This window comes from Paralichthys olivaceus, chromosome 12, assembly GCF_024713975.1.
Source record: "Paralichthys olivaceus isolate ysfri-2021 chromosome 12, ASM2471397v2, whole genome shotgun sequence".
Taxonomy (NCBI): domain Eukaryota; kingdom Metazoa; phylum Chordata; class Actinopteri; order Pleuronectiformes; family Paralichthyidae; genus Paralichthys; species Paralichthys olivaceus.
The window spans coordinates 18,395,312-18,415,064 of NC_091104.1; the positions used below are offsets into that span (position 1 = coordinate 18,395,312).

The 19,753-nt window shown below is 44.3% G+C and overlaps 1 protein-coding gene across 12 annotated transcripts in view; it reads right to left on the reverse strand.

Moving 5' to 3' along the window:
- tiam2a (TIAM Rac1 associated GEF 2a) overlaps positions 1-19,753 on the reverse strand; it is a 92,258-nt gene that overhangs the window by 13,912 nt on the left and 58,593 nt on the right. For 9 of the 12 annotated variants that reach the window (XM_069536420.1, XM_069536413.1, XM_069536417.1 and 6 more), the window contains 7 exons: positions 18,068-18,124; positions 13,252-13,428; positions 12,685-12,789; positions 12,509-12,587; positions 12,287-12,376; positions 11,982-12,200; positions 10,000-10,103 (listed from right to left, as the gene is read on the reverse strand). In XM_069536420.1, the coding sequence (XP_069392521.1) occupies positions 10,000-10,103; positions 11,982-12,200; positions 12,287-12,376; positions 12,509-12,587; positions 12,685-12,789; positions 13,252-13,428; positions 18,068-18,124 (831 nt within the window). The remainder of the gene's footprint in view (positions 1-9,999; positions 10,104-11,981; positions 12,201-12,286; positions 12,377-12,508; positions 12,588-12,684; positions 12,790-13,251; positions 13,429-18,067; positions 18,125-19,753) is intronic. The other 3 variants (XM_069536421.1, XM_020084915.2, XM_069536419.1) reach the window with 1 other exon arrangement.

Below are 19,753 nucleotides of genomic sequence, written 5' to 3' on the forward strand. Positions count from 1 at the left end.
TCTTTGTGAGGACCATTTTGAGCAAAGACCTTTTCTAACTTTTTCAAAGGGATGTTAGTGAGAGTTAAGAATTGCTTTTAGGGTGAGGGTTAGAATGAGGTTAAGGTATGGGTGAGACATGTAGTTGTAATGGATTATTTAAGAGTAAGGAGTTTATGACAGTGTCCTCACTAAGACGCAGAAGAATGAAAGTGTGTTCATGTACCATTTTGAGCCTAAACCATATACAGTGAGGACATTTTGTCTGGTACTATTTCTCTGACTCACTTTCAATGGGTTGTTCGAGGGTTAAGACTTAGGGGTAGGTCTAGGTTAGGATAAGGGTGTAAGGAATGCATTATCCCAATGAGTGTCCTCACTACGAAGAAGTACAAGAATGTGTGTGTGTGTGTGGGGGGGGGGGGGGGGGGTTTGCTATCAAAAATACTGCATGAGCAAGCATCCAAGTGCAACTCATGACTGAACAACTGCACAGTAACAAACATGGATCGATAAACCCTTCGTTCTCACACTGCAGGCGTCGAGGCACGCACACATACACAGACACACACACACACACACACTGAGATGTGTGCAAAAGCTTGTCTGAGTCACTCAGCTCCAATACTGGTGTGAGCTATACCACCCACCCACAACCTCTCCCACCCAATCCACTCCCAGAGAGCACACAGACAATCAGGGCTTCCATTAATAAGCCTGCGACTCATCAGCTAGCTCATTATAGCACGGCCACTCCAGAGACCGGCCTACAATGCTACAGTATATAGAGTGATGGACTGAAAGACAGAAAATAGAGGAACAGACAGAAGGGGGGGGGGGGGGTCCTCTCCTGTGTCTTCTGTGCATGTCTGGGCTAAGCCTCTTTAAAGTGATCCACCACCCACAGCAGCGGGCTGAGGGCTGATTAATTCATTTAATTTAAAATTTAACTTAATTTGCACTGGTGGAGGGGACCAACATTCAGAAAGCAGAGCAAGACATATCTGTATCTTTGAGCACACACTGGCTGGCATGACAAAAAAACGTTATGCTCCATTCATCCTCCATGGTACTGGACGGGACATGGACCAAACAAAAAAGTCAAAGTACACAAATACATTTTTCTCAAAGATGTTCTTTCATTGAGTAGTTCTTATCACACCGATTTATGTTTTTATTAGTTATTTGATGCTACAAAACGTGGTGGAACGTCATGATTGACAGCGGAGACCGGCTCATGACCTCGCCATCTCGGCTCCATCCCCCAATCGCTACTTTGCAGACTCTTGAACCAAATGTACAACATGTATCCAGGACATTTTGGCTTCATTTCTGGACAGAGGGCGGAAGTGGAGATGTGTCGTCTATGGTCTAAACGAGATAAAGAGTCGCCATGCTGGCAGCTCTCTGAAGTTGCAGTTCTTTATGCTAAATGCTTACATCAGCTAGCTAACATTGCTGACACTGACAACATTAACGTGTTGATGATCAGCAGGCATGTTCACCATGTTCAACATTTCTTAGTTTAGTGTGCTTTCATGTTAACATTAGCAAATTAAGGCTGAAAAAGGCCATACTGCTGGCTTGTTATTTTGAATAAAGTTCTATACATTTTATACTTTTTATTTATAGTGACTATCTCTCACTATCCCGGCAGGAAACACAGAGGTTGAGGGATATCAGAGAGACGTATTCATCAAATTGCCCACCGGCAGCTCCAGACAGGAGAGAGCAGCCCAGTGGAGACAGATAACGGTCATATCTTCCGTTTAATTCAGCTATAGGCGCCTCCAGAAAGAGGAGGCCTAGCCAGGGTCTTTAAAAATGTGTGTGTGCCCGCTACCACCTACCCACACACACACACACACACACACACACACACACACACACACACACACACCACTGCTTGAGTTAATTCTCATCACCCACACACTTGAAGGATATGGGCTCAGGTTCACATCGAACACATACACAAAAGATGATCGAGGAGCCACAGAGTTGACGAGGGGAAAAACTGAACATATATGCTTGCGAGTAAATACGTTTTTCATCAATGCTAAACTGCAGATACCTGCATTGGAGCATGACGAGAGGAGGCAAGACCAATGAAGAGGGGGAGGCGGGGGACTACAAACTGTCATGACTCAGGAATTGCAATAGCCTCACAACAATCCTACCAACACAGCCCAGCAGCTAGCCCAAATAACCAATTAAGAGTCGAGGACAGGAGGTTGAAGAAAAGCCTGGGAGCGCAAGGAAAGACGAGTGGATTCCACGCCGCTGCCAAGGGTTCATATTCATATTTTCTTCCTGACAGCTGTCAGCTCCGCATCACACTTCTACCTCCTCTCGCTGCTCCTGCCCTTTAGTCGATTAAGAAAAGAAGTCTTTGTCAACCCTTGCAGGGTAAAAAAAAAAGAGACCTGGGAGTCTGTTGAGTCAATTTGTCTTCATCTACACAATTTCCATTTGATGGCATCCAGCAGCATTACTTTCATTTTCAGTCAGTTTTCATACAAGCAAGCATTATTAAACGTTATTTATCTAGATCCCTTATGTCAAAGTGAAAGGTTTCGCTCCAAATTGCTAGAACCAACTAAAAATCTTAATTCTTAAACCGTTTTCACATTTTCATTCCAAACTGACCCAAAAAAATTCCCATGACATAAATCAAGGTAAGCCTCCCTCTCATCCGTCTGAAATTAAACCACATTTACCCTGTAACCCAGTTTGGTAAAGATGCCTTCCCATTGTCTTGATGAGGCCCTCTTCTGAAACTGAATAAAATATCAGTGTCAATCTTTCTAAATATTTACTTGCTTCCTCGGTCCTCTGCTCACCATGAAGAGCAGCCTGTAGAGCAGCCTCCACGCTGCTGTGGCTTGGCGCTTGGTCCTCCGGGCAAGCGAGCAGCCCTTCCTACGCAGCCTGCCCCCCCTGGATGCCGGCATCGTGGCTCCAGAGACAGCGCTTGGGTCAACAAACTTAACCAAACTGGAGAAAATATCTGAGGCAGAACTGAGGAGTTGGCTCGACTGTTTGAGATCTCGGTCCGTTCACGTCTATTATTCATCTGATGGTCAGTAAACCTCTTCTTCAACTTTTCTCACCCTCCTCCTTCCCTTCACTCTCTCTCTAATTTGCCGATGCCCCGCTTTCTCTCTTAGGCCCGGGGTCAGAAGCCCCAGTCTGGATTACACCTCTGCCTCTGGGGAAGAGTGGACTTTGATGGGGATCGAGCCATTGATCCTCTGTCCTGCCATTCTATGGGCGTAGGCAGAGAAAAAGTGCTTGCTGCCGGCTTGTTTTGCATATCAATCAGTAGTGGATGGTCTGGCCACTTGGTTGGTGCAAATACAGGGGGGAATTCTTCCCCTCGTATCTGTCTCTTTGCATCAGTCCTGGTTGGCCCATGTCTCTACCTCCACATTCTGCCATCCATCTTACTTCCCTCTGCCCATTTGCCACCAGATATCTCCACTCCTCTTTCCTCTTCTGCTGGTTCTTCTCCTCCTTTTCGGCTCTGGGTGACCTCTCTGGTGTGATTTCCAGAGAGCTGAATGGAGAGGCCGGGTGCTGTATCAGTGTCCAGTCTCTCAATAGCGGCAGTACAATGTAGACTGTTCTGGCTTGTTACCTCCACACATAGAGGAATGGCTGACTCAAAAATGGGAGGCTCGGAGCCGGTGGGGGTAAGAGGGCAGGAATGTTAACTATGGCCTCACACAAGAATAAAATGTGACATGTATCAAGCAGTGCTTACACATGGAATAAATAAACAGAAGGCCGCATTGGACATAAAAACTGAACAACAGAAACACATATAATAAGGTCCAACTCCAACCAGCAGCTCCTATCATTGTACACAATAAATTTCCAAGGAAGTAGAGCCCCCCCCCCCCTTTAAAACATTATTTTAAAAAGCCCTGATAAAAAACAACTAGCTGTGTACTCAAGCTGCTGGGCTGGAAACACTGTGATGCCTGTCAGCCACCAGTGACAGTCTCCATCTGCATTTGATGTTCCATTATGTTCAGTCGTCTCTGCCGATGAAATGCTGCTCAAATCAAAGGTGGAGCTGTGCACTTTACCAGCGGAGAGGCCACATCATAGCAGAAACAACATATATACGTGTGGAGGGAAAAGATGAAGCAGAGTAGGCAGACTGGTGATTCATTTGCCATGTTAGTGGGCTATCGTGCCACCATGCCATCTTCTTTTGAGAGCCCAATAAAAGACGACACGTGCTCATAAATCAAACAGAGTGGATGGGAGAAGAGAGGAAGACGAGTGGGAGGGCTGAACTCGTTTCACTTCACTCAAGCCCATTTATGCCTTTTATTATTCATCCTAAACAAATATTATTCCACAAAGTCTCAGAGGGCTTTGGGAGAGGAGTGTGTTTTAATAATGAAGCCAGCTTCAGATAACAGCACCCATTCTACTGCGTCCCCTCGGCTGTTCAGACCCACTCCTGCACAACTGCCATTACAAAGGCAAAGTACTGAAAGCAACTATACACTATGCTGAAATAGCATAAAGCAAAAAGTAAATGAAAGGTCAATTGAAAATGCTTGTTGCTAATATTGAATATTAGCTTGATGACAAACAAGACTTTGGAATAACTAATGGAAATCCCTGTGTCCCCACACTGAGCCCAAAATCACTCGATCTGGGTGGTTCAGAAGGAAAAACGATGCAACCTGGAAGATCCGCAACACACGACTGCCGAAGGGGACAGGACACAAGGAGATAACACAGCTGCTGAGTGCACAAGGTGACCATATGATAGTGATACACGTCCATAAAGACGGTAACTGCTGGTCAAACCGATGCAATTAACTCTAATAGAGACCATACTGCTGAGATAACATCCTGACAGTAAAGAGACGCGGCAAACGCCAACCTTTTGACCTGCTCCCATCTGGCCATAAACCTTGCAGGAGAACGCTTAACATTAAAGATCACCAGGACAGGGCTGCGTGGAGAGGGTTAGCTGGGACAAACAACATGCTAACGTGCTAATGTTTAAGAGGTGATGTTTACCATACAAACATTTGCTAATTAGCACTAAAATATTTCAGTCTAGGCCAAAGTGGTGGACCAATACCATCTGAGCAACACCGCCCACCTGACACCACTAGCATGGCTAAAAACAAGAATGGCACCCAGTAAAGCATACCCCAGCCAAGGCCTAACAGTCCCCTCTAGTTCTATCAAGTTGCACAAAATTTCACACCATCATAGAAGTCAGTTCTATCTAGAACCATACATTTCAAAATGTTGAAAAATGCTGAATCTAACAATGTTAAGGATGTGAAAAAAAACTTCCAGGATCTGCCCTCTGATCTGGATCTGTAGTAAAATCCAGTGGGTTCTTTCCTGACCAATACCGCACCCTTTCACCTCCTATCATGGAAATCTGTTGAGTCGTTTGCAATCCTACACACATTCAAACCAACCAACCCACCAGCAGGCAGGGACAACATACCCTGCTTGGGTAATAATAATATATCTGTTGTGCATTCTGTAGCATAATACAATTCTTTTGTTCTGTAAAATGTTTTTACAATATTACAATAATAATAAAATGCAAAAGAAAAAGCATATGAATTCTCAGAATGTAAAACTAGTCCAGACTCGCATTTCTGGAGATATTTTTACCAAATGCTTACAGAAGGTTGTGGGAGTTGTGTGAAACTTTGCAGCTCAAGTGTTAGTAGTCTCAGCTTCTTCAGCTAAATCCTCCCCACAGCCCATAATAGTTACCGGTTGTTTGTCCCCTTTGGCCTCTCTGTGGCAAGACAAGCAGGCGGCCATGTCCTGAGCCAGGCAGGCCAGCTTGTCCCTGAGGAGCCGTCCCAAACTGAGCAGCGCAGAGCCAAGCAACAAGTCCTTCTCCTCGGCCTCACAGCCAGACGGCCAGAACCAGCACATGGACAGGAGCGAGCAGAGGGCCTGAGCGGGCGAATGGTCCCGCATGAAGAGCTCGACAAAGGTGGTGAGGTAGAGACACGACCGGGGAGCTTCATCGTTCACCAGTGGGACAACAATTGGTATGACCACTGCCATGGATGCTCCAGGCAGCCCCTTTGTGGTCATTCTAGCAAGATCTCCGTCATGTTGGAGGCTCTTGGTCGCTCCGAGGCTCCTTCCTTTTCAGTTTGTATCTGCCTTCCAACTTGTTTACAGTGGAGTGGACTGACTGCAGCAGGCCAGCATTAACTGCACTGATGGCAGTAAGCTCAGATTATTAGCCTGCTCACGGCCAGATGGCGGCTGATGGGCTTAGTCATAACACACACACACACCCACACACACACAACTCCCAAAATTACCCCCCCAAACTCGCATCTCTCAGACAGTCACACACTCAGTCGAGTAAAGGAGCTTCTGCAAAGTTTAGGGAGGGGATGGCTGTAGCTGCAAGGAAGAAGGGATCATGTTTGAAGAAGATGATACAGTCGAATATCTGTAGGCATCACCAAATCTTTTTGAAGTCCAGCACCATAATAAGAGATGAGAATCAAAACTGAATAATTTAACCTCTCTCTTAGTCACACATTTTTATATGTAAGTCTAAACACACCTTTCAAATTCCTTGTCTACTGAGACGTGTAGAAAAATGAAAAGTCGAGACCAAAAAAAAAAAGGAGGAAGCAGGGACAAATGTTGCAGTCTACTTAAATATATACATTCTTCTCAAACAGAGAGTTCAAATAACATCACTGTTTCACGTGAGTCAAGCTGAACAGCACAGAGAGGTTTGGCCCCAGTCTTTCGTCACAAGAGCATTTAAATGCTCTTACTTAAATGTCTGGACAAAAGCAAAGAGGCTTAAAATGTCTGTCCACTGTTTAACCTTTGGTTTATCACAAGACATGACCGACCAAACATACAACATCTCTTTTTGGGCTAAAATCAATGTCCTAGTATTAATAACGTAATGGAATTTGACATTAAAGGGACATGGCTATAATCTACCAGCAAGGTCAAGATATTAGTCTGCACAATAAATAAGATGCTGCTTTAGTGGGTTTCCCAACATGAGACAAACACAGGAAACTAAGGCTGAATTACAATTATTATAAATCAGTATTACTACAATAATTTATTAAATAATTGTTTGACCTGTGAAATAAAAATAAGTCCACTGAGGCATCTTCAAATGTCTCAGTCCCAAAGATATTCGGTTTACTAAAAGATAAAACCTTAAGTTGGGCACAAGGGCACCATATCTATATAGTCTATGGCGGAAATCACTATGATTCTGACAGTTTTCCTTTCAAAATTATTTCTATTATTCAACTGTTATGCAGGAAGGTCTTGGGTTTATATCATTTAATACATAAGTGAAACATTTAAGAAAAATAAATTTTGGCAAAAATAAAATTTAAAATTTGTTTTTCTCTCTTCTCTCTTTCTCCCTCTGTATGTTTGTGTTCGTCAAGAAGAGAAGGGCTGGGGGGAAACACATGGGGGGGTGTGAGCATTTTTTTTTGTTAAGTGAAACATTTTCTAAAACCAAAAGGCATTAAGTTTACTTTCATGGAAGATTAGCTGAAGCAGGGGTGAGAGGGTAATTCTCTGTACACGTATGTTCATGTGTGTGTGCGCGGATACACAAGTGTGACTTCACTACAGAGGACTCGTGCCATGTGGTGACACCACACCATGCCAGATTACTTCCATCTGTCTACTTTGATCACCTGTTACGCTTTAGATGTGTGTGTGTTCACGTGTATGAGTGAGAAAGTGTGGATCACCTGCCACTCAAATAAATAAATCCCCACCGAGCCTCCGCTCAAGCCTCTCAGTTTCTAAAAACAGGGCATGAACAGAAATGGATGCTGCAGTGTTCGAATTTGAAGACACACATCACCTTATTAAAACAAATGCATGCATGTTAAATCAATTCAATTTCAGGTGCCTCATGGGAGTTATCCGGGACCAATTCAGTTGACTTCAATAATCGATTGGTTAAGCTCATAATGGAACCACAACATTGTGTTAAACCAATTGCTATGGTGCACTACAGCCAAATGTATCATTAAGTAACTCGTACACATGGGCAGCACAAGCCTGATGGTAAACAACACTGTCAACTGTGCCTAGTAAGCATTTCACTTCAAACACACACACACGCAAATCTCTCTTGTGTAATCAGCACAAATTGGAATGCAATGGACCAATTAATCAAAAGGTAGTCAGTCTGGGGGGGCGGCCGATTACAACGTGTGACAACAGGCTTGAAATTACTCCTTCCCCTCCATCCATCTCTATTGACTTCCACAACCCCACGTGCACACATTTGTGCCCCTATATGCTGATACATGGCTGATTTTCTCCTCGGTGACTCGAGTCCCCTTCTCCCCACCCCAGAGAACAAATTGATGGCTGTGCAGTGATTAAATTCTGTTCATTTCATGATGCCAAAGAAAAGAAAAAAGAACAGTGATTTACCAGCACCAGTTTTTTTTTTTTTAAACCTGCCTTCACAGTGGCTGAGTTTGCCTGATGGAAGGAGAGGGGCTTTGTCTCCTTCACTGCCTCAAATGTGCACGTATGCAGTGACTTCAGCACACACATTCAATAACATCCCTCCCTCCTTCCCTCCGTCACTCACACACATACACACACCTATCTTCCATTCATTCACTGAGTAAAATACAAACGGCGGGGAGCTGAGCAGCAGCAGTGGTGCAGTGCAGAGCTCAGCGCAGTGGGACTGACTCATGTCACCGGGCAAACAAAAAGAGAAGACACATAGAGAGAGAGAGAGCAGAGAAAAGGGCAAGTTGTCCTCACTAATCCACCTCCTGGATTGACCTCGGGTCAAACACTGCACGGCATTTTCTGACTCAGGCAATTAGAATAAAGCCGCGGCATTTAGCAACGATTTCAGGATATTTGGCCTGGATTTACAATCAATGAATCAGAACTGAAACGACACACAACACCACTGCTTCATCCCCTTTTTCATTTGAGCTCATATTACATAATGAGCAGCTCGCTAGAGTGTGCCAAACATGAACTCACGCCGCAGATAACAACCTAGCAGCTTTAAAAAGAGATATCAGCTGAACGATGCAAAAGAGGGTGAATATGCATGAATGCATGCACATGCGCTCAGAGGCTTCCATCCACATCTGCATCATTACACACGGTGACCACTCACATTCACTATTGCTCTCAATAAACACCGGCATGCAGATCGTCCCGTTCACATTAATGCCGCTCTGAGGCCTTAACTCCCAAAGGGACAAGTTCCTGCTCAGTTTAATGACTTCCATAAAGTTGGTTTACAAAACCTGAACGACCGGTGGCACTGAAATAGGTGTGCAATCTGCCATAAATCATGAGAGACAAGCAAAGGCATATTAATAGAGGAGAAATTCCTATAAAACTGGTTTGAAAAAGAGGGGTTGATAATTGCAGGGTACTGAGACGAAAGAGAAGAGTCTTAAAGCAAAGACAAACACAGACGTGCCACAGAAAGATGTCTGCATGTCCAGAATACAATGATTGATTAGTATGTATGTTTGAGTGAAGGTGAGAAACACATTTGACAGCTTCTCTGATAGACTCAGCTTTGCCTGTGGGGGGTGCATGTCTTCATGTGCATGTATCCACGCATGTGTGGGTATTTGTGTGTATGTGTATGTGTGTGCGTGCGTGCGTGCGTGCGTGTGCATACGCTAGAGGCAGTGGGAAGGTTAAACATCATCTTTTCTCGATCTGGATCCTGTCTGCATGACAGTAATAAGCTGTGTTTGTACCGGTGGCTATGATGAAATATCCTAATTATGGTAATGCTGAGGATTGGAGCCAGTCTGGTTTCTGACAGCCCCACAGCTGCCACTGTGAGTGGGCACAGACACACACACGCTCTGCGACTTGCACACTTTTATTCACGCAAACAAACCTGGAAGGAGAGAGGTGTTCCATACGTGTACATCTACAAGATGACAAAAATACTTTCTCACACACACAAACACACACACAGTCTCTTTCTCTCACCCCTCCCACCTTGCTGTGCTGAACAGGCCTGTGTGCGCAGTGGGAGTGACCGTTCTCCAGTCCTACGCACAGGGACACAACACCATCAGCTGCAGTGCACACATCTGGAAGGAGAAACAGAGGTAACAGTCAGAATTAGGTGCTAAAGCACATCCTGTCCACAAAACACACACAATGCAGGATTAAAATGTTAAAAATAATCAAATGTCTCCAAACTAAAAATGCCATTTCAAGAAAGAAAAATACCCAGCCCTGATTTAGAAAAAATCTATTCATAAAAATAAAAAAAATGGTTCACCACTACTTTTCCTGAATATCCCTCTTAATGCAATGTACTTTTACACATGACATCCTGACAATGATATTGTCACATGAACCGATTGTTTTAAAAACATTTCCTGATTTTCTGCCTCTCATTAAATCCAAGGTCCCGAGGACAAACTCTCCAGCAATTGGCACATGAAAAGACTTTTCTCCTGATTTTAGTCTGGGAGGCAGGCCAACGTGACAGCAGGGAAACAAAAGAAAACTTCTGGACCTCCCGTGGAGCTGAGCTTCTCTTACTGAAGCTGGCAATCATAAAGTCAACCAAATGTGAGAGTTACTAAAGATATCTAGTCATCTGAATTTGACTCCCTTGTCTTAGACGTTTGCATCAGGCTGCATGAAAACAGATGACAGACTAGGAGTACCACCATGAAATGATTTTTTTTATCGTCCTTTGTGTCAGACAAGTGTTAATTCCCACATTGTCGGCATTTGCCTCCCAGCCTCTTTATCAGCCTGCAGATAATACGCCCTCTAGAGACAGACAAGAAAACTGCAGAAACTTTGATAACACCGCTTCTTATAATGAGGCCTTCAAGTCATTAAGCCCTCTGTTCAATTATGATGCAGTGGGAGAAAACACTAATGACTTTGTATCATTAAGATGACACCTTCTCTGAAAGTGACTCTTTGTTTTGAATGTTTTTTCATGCAAAACAATGAAACAAACAATAAAAAGGCTGCAAATATTTGCCTGCAGCAGAAACTATTAAGAGTTAAACCAGTTTATTGAAGTGCATATCAGGAATCCATAATATCCTGTGTTCATATCTCACATATACACATATAAAATGTCACAATCTTCATTTCTACTCAATTAACACTGTTCTGTTTTCTCACAAACATAAAAAATATGTGTCCTAATACAAATTAGAACGGATACACTTCAATTTAACCATTTCAATTTGTGAATGCACTTTTCTTTCTTGGAACTTCCCTTACCTTTAGAGCGAGTCTCAAACAAAAACAAATGCCTCTCCACCAGCTGGGTATCAGCTGTGCCCGTGTAGCGACATGGGTGATCGTACCGGTACAGCGATAATGAGACTTCTGTGTTTCTCTCTCTCTCTCTCTCTCTCCCTCCCTCTCTCTCCCTCTCTCTCCCTCTCTCTCTCTCTCTCCCCTAGTGGGTGCAGTTTTTTTTCTGCCGCCTTTAACTTTTGACAGTAACTCTTTTGAGGAAGTAAGAGATCTTAACAGCCACGGACATGGGGCGGTTGTCTTGTGGTGTGATGTGACAAAATGACCTTATTTCTCAGCAACAATGGCTGATGCAAATGAAGACCTTTCTAGTTTTACACAAACACTTCCTCAAGCATTGCTAGAAGAATGCCACAATGTCAAAGATAGTTAGAAAATAAATGTCTAGTACCAAAATAAAACACAGCACACACTGACTGCAATCCCTAATGTGTGTGTGTGGTTGTGTGTGTGCCAAGTTGTTATATTTCACGTTATATTTCACTATAGATAATGTTTCTCTCGCTCTTCCAAAAAAAGGGAAGCAAACAAACTATTAATATCTACTTCACTTCATTGTTATTGTGTGTAAGTAAGAACCTCCATTCTTTTCTGTCTCCTCTAATGACTAGAGCTACAGGTTTGTTGTTGGTTTGGGGTTAGTGTGTGTTTGTATGTCATTTAGATTTAAGCACCTGAGGAGGACTTGGCTCGGTGGTGCTTGCCGCGAACTTCCTGGTTGATTTTGGTGGGAGGGGCTGGATGTGTGGAGGCCACATTTGGCGGCAGCGGCCCATTCCGCCTCAGGCTCAGGTGCAGGGTTTGTTCAGAAAACAGTGTCTGGATCAACGCCAGGTCCAGACCCGACACACACCGACGGTTCAGCGTCAGGATCTCGTCGCCTGGACGCAAACCTGCCAACACAAACACACATTTCAGAAAAGGCCATAAAAATGATAGTGTTCAGGGTAAACTTCCTCATTTTTATGTAAGAAAGCACCTTCATTGAAAGCCAGTCCATCAGGAAGCACCTCGCTGACAAAGATTCGACTGTTCTTCTGGCCGTCTATGTGTCCTGTTACTGCGAAACCTGCGAGGAGGAAGAGAAACCAAGATGCAGACAGACAGTTAACAAAGATAAACAGAGAGAAGGATTACATAAAGGATCATGAGGTGTGCAGAAAATACAGACGCAAAAAATCAATCTACAGCTGAGACTCACCAAAGTCTCCGGTGCTGCTCGGCCTGCTCATGTGCAGTGTAAACACATTAAGTGGGAAAACCTCCAGCTGTTCCCTGACCTACAGGGTGATAGCAAACAAATCAATACCTATTAGATAAAGTTTAGATAATGAGGAGAACTCTGTATCTGTGTGTGACTGTGCACGCCCTCCCTACCACGTTGCTGACAAGCTCTCCGGACGCCACACATCGAACCTCCATGTCCTGCCCCGCTCGCCGGTGCAGTCGCAGGCAGTGCAGAGCCGGGTCCAGCTGTTTCACCTGTTTACACAAGAGCCCCTGAATGTTCAGCAGCCTGGACGCACAAAATCATCGCACATATTTCATGCACCGACGCTTCGTCTGACAGCTGCTGTGTGGCCAGAGCGTGAATTATTCACCGACTTCACACTATGTGATGAGAAATTTCTGGTAAACAAAAAAAGCTTTGCTCAAGGGACTGCAGGGACTGTGTGTGTGTGTGTGTGTGTCCATCTGCAGTCATTTGTCGGCGACTGTGTGAAGTCGGACACACCTGGTGTAGCTGAAAATTTCTGGAACATAACCTTTGTATTTACGTGATCAAACGTGGTCAGCTTTGTATATATATGAATGGCAGGATCATGAAAAAACATTCTACTTAATCTAAATGACATCACTGCCATTGTTCGAATACTTTTTCACTGTGACTCTCAGAAATGCTGTTCATGAAATCATTTCTCTGAAGCCAACTGCCAAACCAACCTTGCAGGCCACAGAGAGCAGGTCGGCGGCCGTCTGGTCTCTTCTGACGGGAACTTGCACTGTCAGACCGTCTGGCATGTGGACGACCGTCAGTGCATCTGTGGCACCACTGATGCTGTCCCATTCACCGCCCTCGGGGGGCGACATGGAGTAAATGCTGGTCAGCACATCCAGCCTCTGTAGGAGGAGGAGGAGGAGGAGGAGGAGAGGAAAACGGGGGGAAAAGGTAAAGAAAAATCATAAAAAAAGGAAGGAAGTGGGTGAGCAGTGATAGATGGAGGGAGAGAGTAGATGGGGACAAGAAGGTGGAGAAGGAGATAAACAGAAAAAGTGAGTGAATGAATGAGAAGGAGAGTTTGAGTAACAGCCCACAAATCAATAGAGTTCCATTAGTCTAAATGCTTGGCTGTGGATCAAGCAGCAAAGCAAAGATGTCATACAATTAGCCGTTCAGAAATTCATTTGACAATATAGACGGCAGTTGCTCCACATAATAATCATTGTAATGACCGTGTACACAAGATGACTGGCAGAGGTCTAGACACCCAGATGATATCTGTGCACGTCCCTGGGACTTATTCCATCTGGAAAAGCCACAAGCACAGTTTTGACTTCAGCGACGTGTGTAGGGGCAATTTATTTAAAATCAGTCAGACAGAAGGGAACTATTTGTTGGTGGCATTAGGTCTGAACCGGGTATTAAGCCTGCCGCTCGGCCTCACAGGCAGCCATTTGGTGGGTTTTGGTTGCGACTCAGTGTCTCTGGAGGGGGAAAGTGCCTCTGCTGTGCTGTGGGGCTGTGGGAGAGGCCGCAGTGCAGCAGAAGACCACAATTATCAAGACCCTAGATCTGGAGGAATGGGCTCAATCACACCAAATGTACTGAAAAGCCTGATTCATCACTTCTGAAAGAGAAAGTTATAAACTGAGAGACAGGACCAAGAGGAATAATTGCCGTAGTGAATAGGTCTTGGTAATATAGAAATGCATTATGGGATTATAAAAATGGAGAGTGGTTTGTGAGGCCTTGTGTCTGATGTGTGTGTGTGTGTGTGTGTGTGTGTGTGTGTGTGTGTGTGTGTGTGTGTGTGTGTGTGAGTGAGCTGTTCTGTCTGTTTCTGAAGCTGGATGTTTGCTCTTGATGAATCACCTTTTTCCCCTTCATGACAAAATAGTCCAAAGGGACGAGCTGATGTCTCTGATTCACGACATCACTTAGCCCCACACAGAAAAAGTGCACACAAGAAGCGCACACACTTTAAACAAGCAAACATTTACTTCATTTTCCAACTAAACATCCCCTCCCCCTTAACTTCAAGAATCAGTGCGGAAATAAAGGCAGCTGATGTTCCTATTCCAGAATGTTTCCCTCACTTGTTGGTGACGGAGGAAAACAAGGTAGCGCTTCAACGTCCATCTCTTCAAGAATATGAGGTCATGCTTACAAACTGAGGATAAAAAAATAAAAAATAAAGCGTCATGGCAACCAGTTGCATAAGCAACCTGTTTGTGTCCTAACTATATGGCGTGGCTGGAAAAACTAAGGTTTGGTTGCCTGTGCTGACCTGACTGGCGGCTGACTAACACTGTACACTCATTCATGGTCAAGGGAGGGTTGTAACTGTTGCATGGTCAACGTTCCGCAAACCAGTGCCAAGAGCACAGTCCAGGCACGCGCTGGTCTTCAACAAGTGCTCTGTGTGGTGTATTTACATTTGCATTCGGCCAAATGATTCAAACCATTTTTTCCTTTTGAGTGTTGAAATTGTTTCCGAGATCGCCGACCTCCACCCTGCAGCTTCCAAACATAGAATACACTCAGACGGTTCGGTGGCCGCCGCACAAATACTCCCTTTCTGTTCCACTTAGCAACTGAGTAACAAATATTAAAGCACTGACTCAAACAGATATTTTGACCATAAAGAGGAAGCAGAATTTCTTTCTAGCTGATTTCCTTTTCTTACATCCTTAAATGAGTATTACTGTTCATTTCCTTGACGCACCACCCAAGGTTCCTCTTTCCAAGATTCTCTTAACAATTACACACACAAGGTGACAATAACTGCCGCCCAGACTGGCTACCACTAGTGCCTGTTCCTCAGCAGTGACTTCAAAGTCACAGAAAGGGATGAGTATTAGTGGATAGTGGAGTGTGGTGACACGGAGAGAGGGATCAGTGTGTCAGGGATGATGAGAGCAGCCGGGTGGAGATCACGAGCCAATACATTTTTCCACAACCCCTCTGGAATACGCTCAATAGAAGCAGACATTTATTCATTACATAATTGAACTAGAGGAGCACCAAGTAGAGCCAAGGCCAAACAGTCCCCTTAAATTCAATCTGGCACTAACAAATGCACACAGTCCCTCAAAATATGTCTGATTCAGATTCATGCATTAATTCCTGAGAAATTGATGAAAATGTCCTGATTTATGACAAAATCAATTGTTCCAAAAAGTTTCTTAGAAATCCTCTCCTGGATCACCTGTTAACGCAGGTACTACACATAGTGGCTCAAATCCTTGTGCAGCAGCTGCAGGTTCGGTTCTGACCCCGCCCTCTGCTGCATGGACACACGTAGAAGACACAGAAGAAGATGTCAAGAGAGTTTGTGGTGATAAGTGTGTGGTCTAGAAAATCATGTGATCTCTGCAGCTGAGTTAAAAATCACTTCCTGTCTTACAGGTCATGTGTGAAAATGGCTTATGTGAATTGATGCAGCATTAAGTAAAAAAAACTGTTCAAGTAACATAAAACATTTTCAGCAATCGAACATATTCACTCTCTCCACTGCTTACAGAAGAAGTGGGTGGATGGAGGATTTGAAGAGCAGAACCAAGCGGTTCAGCGTGACCTCTATTTTTAACCTCCATGGAGGCCAAGGCAGCTGCTACAGTCACATATCCATATAGATGTTTATGTCAAGACCTGCAGCCACAGTGTAAGCACATCATCAGACTCTTGGAATAGTTATATGGTTAATAATCGTATAGGTCACAGGGTCACATGCTATACTAGAGTGGACGAGCCATGCTACAACAAAGCACAGGAACACACCCAATACAAACACACCCTTCACTTCAAAAGCATTGGAGGGAGATAGCTGCTTATTACAGAAATTCACAGGAATTGAGACCCAGGAAGTACAGCATGCACAGAGTCATCAAGACAGATATGAAGAAATGTTTGTGCATTGGCAAAAAAATCTGAGCTCTGCTGATTCTTCTCACCATGAAGAATCTTAATCCCCATTAATCAAAATGGACCTATGGGACAAGCTGTTTTCCACATTGACATCAAAACCTCGGAACACTCGACCGAAGAGACGCCGCTACATATAAAGCTAGATCTAAGCTCTGACCCATTGAAGGCCATGATTGTTTCCCAAACCACTTCCTGTTCTGAGTCCATTTTCTAAACCCTTAATGAGGGCAGTTTAAACACTCACCACATTCACCACAGCCTCACACTATGAATCACTGCATCCTGTGGAACAGTGATCCTCATAACACCCGTCCTGCTCCGTCTAAATGTGTCCATTATGCTCATCTGTCTGCACCAGACCTCAGCCGCTGCTCCAGCGAGGCTTTGATGAGATTTTATTTTGAGGGACAAACAGATATTTTCTAGCTTCCTTTTCACATTGAGGACATTCATGTCTCCATTAAAGGAAAAGTTTGCCATTCCAGTAAATATTCTTTAAAAGAGAAGGTTAGTACCATTCATCTATCTGCTAGTTATATATATATATATATATATATATGAAGCTACGTCCAGCAGGAGCTTAGCTTATCTCTTCATAAAGACCAGAGAAATGGGGAAAAGGTTAGACTGGGGTTAATACCAAAAGCTTAGTGTAAAAAAGAGTTTTGTTTTAGGAATGGCTATGTGCTGGGCTATAGGACTGTGGCCACAGTGACTTTCATGAACCTTACCCTCACTGTGCCAGGCCAAGATATAGTCCGACACATCACCAATAAAACATCAATTTGTTTATTTCACACTTCAGTTTTGTACATCTTAACAAACAATGTAGCATTTAGTTATTGAGCACATACTTTATTGAAATACAAAATGTAATAAACTGCTAAACAAGTTTATATGCATCACAGAGGTTGCCTTAGCAATGACTGCACTCATACTACAGACACAGAGCTGTGTGGAAACGAGGCGCCTGAGGTGCTGGTAGGCACAGTATGTCACCTTTGGACAGAGCCAGGCTAACTCCGTTTCCCATGATTCCAGTCTTTATGCTTTGAGTTGAAGCTCTCAGAAATATTTCACGCTTCCTTGATGCAGGCATGTTAATACCCGATAAACTGCACATGCTGCATTTTAATGTCTCAATGTGTAGCAGCTCAGATGGCCAGAATTCACACTCCTCATCATTCAACACGTTTTACCATCCATACACTTGCACATCCAATCACCAACACTTCAACCCAACACCCTACATTAACTTAATTATGGTGTGAATCTGGACCCGTGTCCACAGCAGAGTTTAACACAGTCCCACTGCAGTAAAAGTCTGCGTATCTTGGAGGCACCTGCAGATCTACATGAAAGGGATCCCTGCTTTCATCCTGGACAAATATCGTTACACGGCCCACAATCAAAGCCTGGAGAGACAGCTGAGGTCACAGTAAAAGCTGACCCGTCCCAGCCGTGGCTACTTCACGCTGAAACTGATATTTCAGCATGTAAAACACTACCACAGGATGGAGGAGACAGATGGCAGAGGAATTTTTAAAAGATATATCATAGATCCTTGAAAACCCTAATGGACGCACAGAGTTACCGAAAGCTATGACTCACCTCGGTGCTCCTGGGAGGCAGTGCGTAAGTTTGACCTCCAGCGTCACCCTCAAAGATCTGAAATGAAGGAACAAACAGTCAGAGCTGCAGACAGTGGGGCACCGTGCTGATCGACTCACAGGCAATTAAGTGCCCCGCAACTCCGGCAAATGCAATATCAGACACATACGGTGCTATTATGTAGTTAATTAAAAAGTATGCGTGGCGAGAGCAGCGCTTTGATATAGATTTCACAAGGGGTCTGTGGCCTTTGAAGGTGCAGTCATGGAAATATGTGAGTGTGTGTGTGCGCGTGTGTGTGAGGAGATGGGTTGTATATGGATGATGAGTGGTGTCTGCCTAGACCCCCCCCCTCCTCTCTCTGTCACCAAGTTCACCCTTCACTGTCGAAATATTTCACTTCTCACTCCATTCCATCTTCCTCTACCCGGCTTGTGATTGCACGGCACGCTGTGTCTGGCTGAGCCCTCTGAGCTGGAGGTAACTCTGTGGCCTCAGAGGGCCTGAACAACTCTATAACACAGCTGGGACAGATGACTATCTATTATGTGAGGGTGGAACTCCAATCCTCACTGAAAGCGGCGGCAGTTATGCTGAGATAGTTTGTCACTGGGCAGTCGGAGACATGATGGGTGGCACTGCTGCTGACAGAAATAGGGCATTTTGTTCTAAAAATGGGTCTGAGGCAAGCTCACAGGTGGTTATATTTTTTGCTGGGAAATGAAATTAGATGAAGCCTAGTTTCCTGCTCAATTTCCCTTTTAATCAGTGTCTTTTCTCAACCTGCCTGTTTGTTTGGCCTGTGGTTATGCTGGTTGCAGCTTTTTTTCTGAAACTGTAAGTGACCTGCAGTAATTGAGCTGTGGCAAGTAAAGAGCGTCTGCAGGACTCGACCCTGAAGCTGCGCCACCCCTGTTGCACTAAGAGCTGGGTATTCAAAGTTCGGGGAGCTCGAGTCAGTACGCAGAATTGTGAAATGGAGATAAAGTTGTCGTTGCCATGAACGCGCTGTTGACGTGATCAACATAACTTTTGTTGAGTCCCTGTCGCTGCCACTACATTAGCACTGGTCACCTGTTTATTCAAAGTTTGTTAATATTGGAATGCCCAATTCAGACCAAACGTATACGTAACTGAGCCCTTAACAATATACATGTGAAGCTGATAAGATAACCAGTTCCCCAGTTATGCGTTCCACATACAGACCGAGATTTCTGGGATTAGTAGATACGATGATATGCACACTAAACTTTGAAATGGGTGTACAGAGGAGACTTGCAGGGAATATCCCCATTCCTCCCAAAAGAATCCCAAGAAAATAAATCTCCTTTACAACCAGAAAAACTCCAGCTCCTGTTATGGATGTAAGAACCCTCATCTGCCCTCCGATCAGCAGACTACAGTAACTCTCCCTCCCCAACACGAGGACACTATAAAGTGGCTGTAAACAGCGCTGCTTCACTGTAAACTGACTAATTTTAGAAAGCTCCACAAACTCTCCCACAAATCCTCAGACCTTTCTGGCCTACTTCCCACAGCCTGCTGGCCAGCCTGTTACTGTACACACAGCACCGCTAAGGCGGATGAGAGATGAGAATATGAGAGGAGGAAAGGAGATTGGGGAGTGAGGGGGTGTATGACTTTAGAGCAAGGTTGTCAAGCGCAGAGTCGCAGTGGTAAATGGGA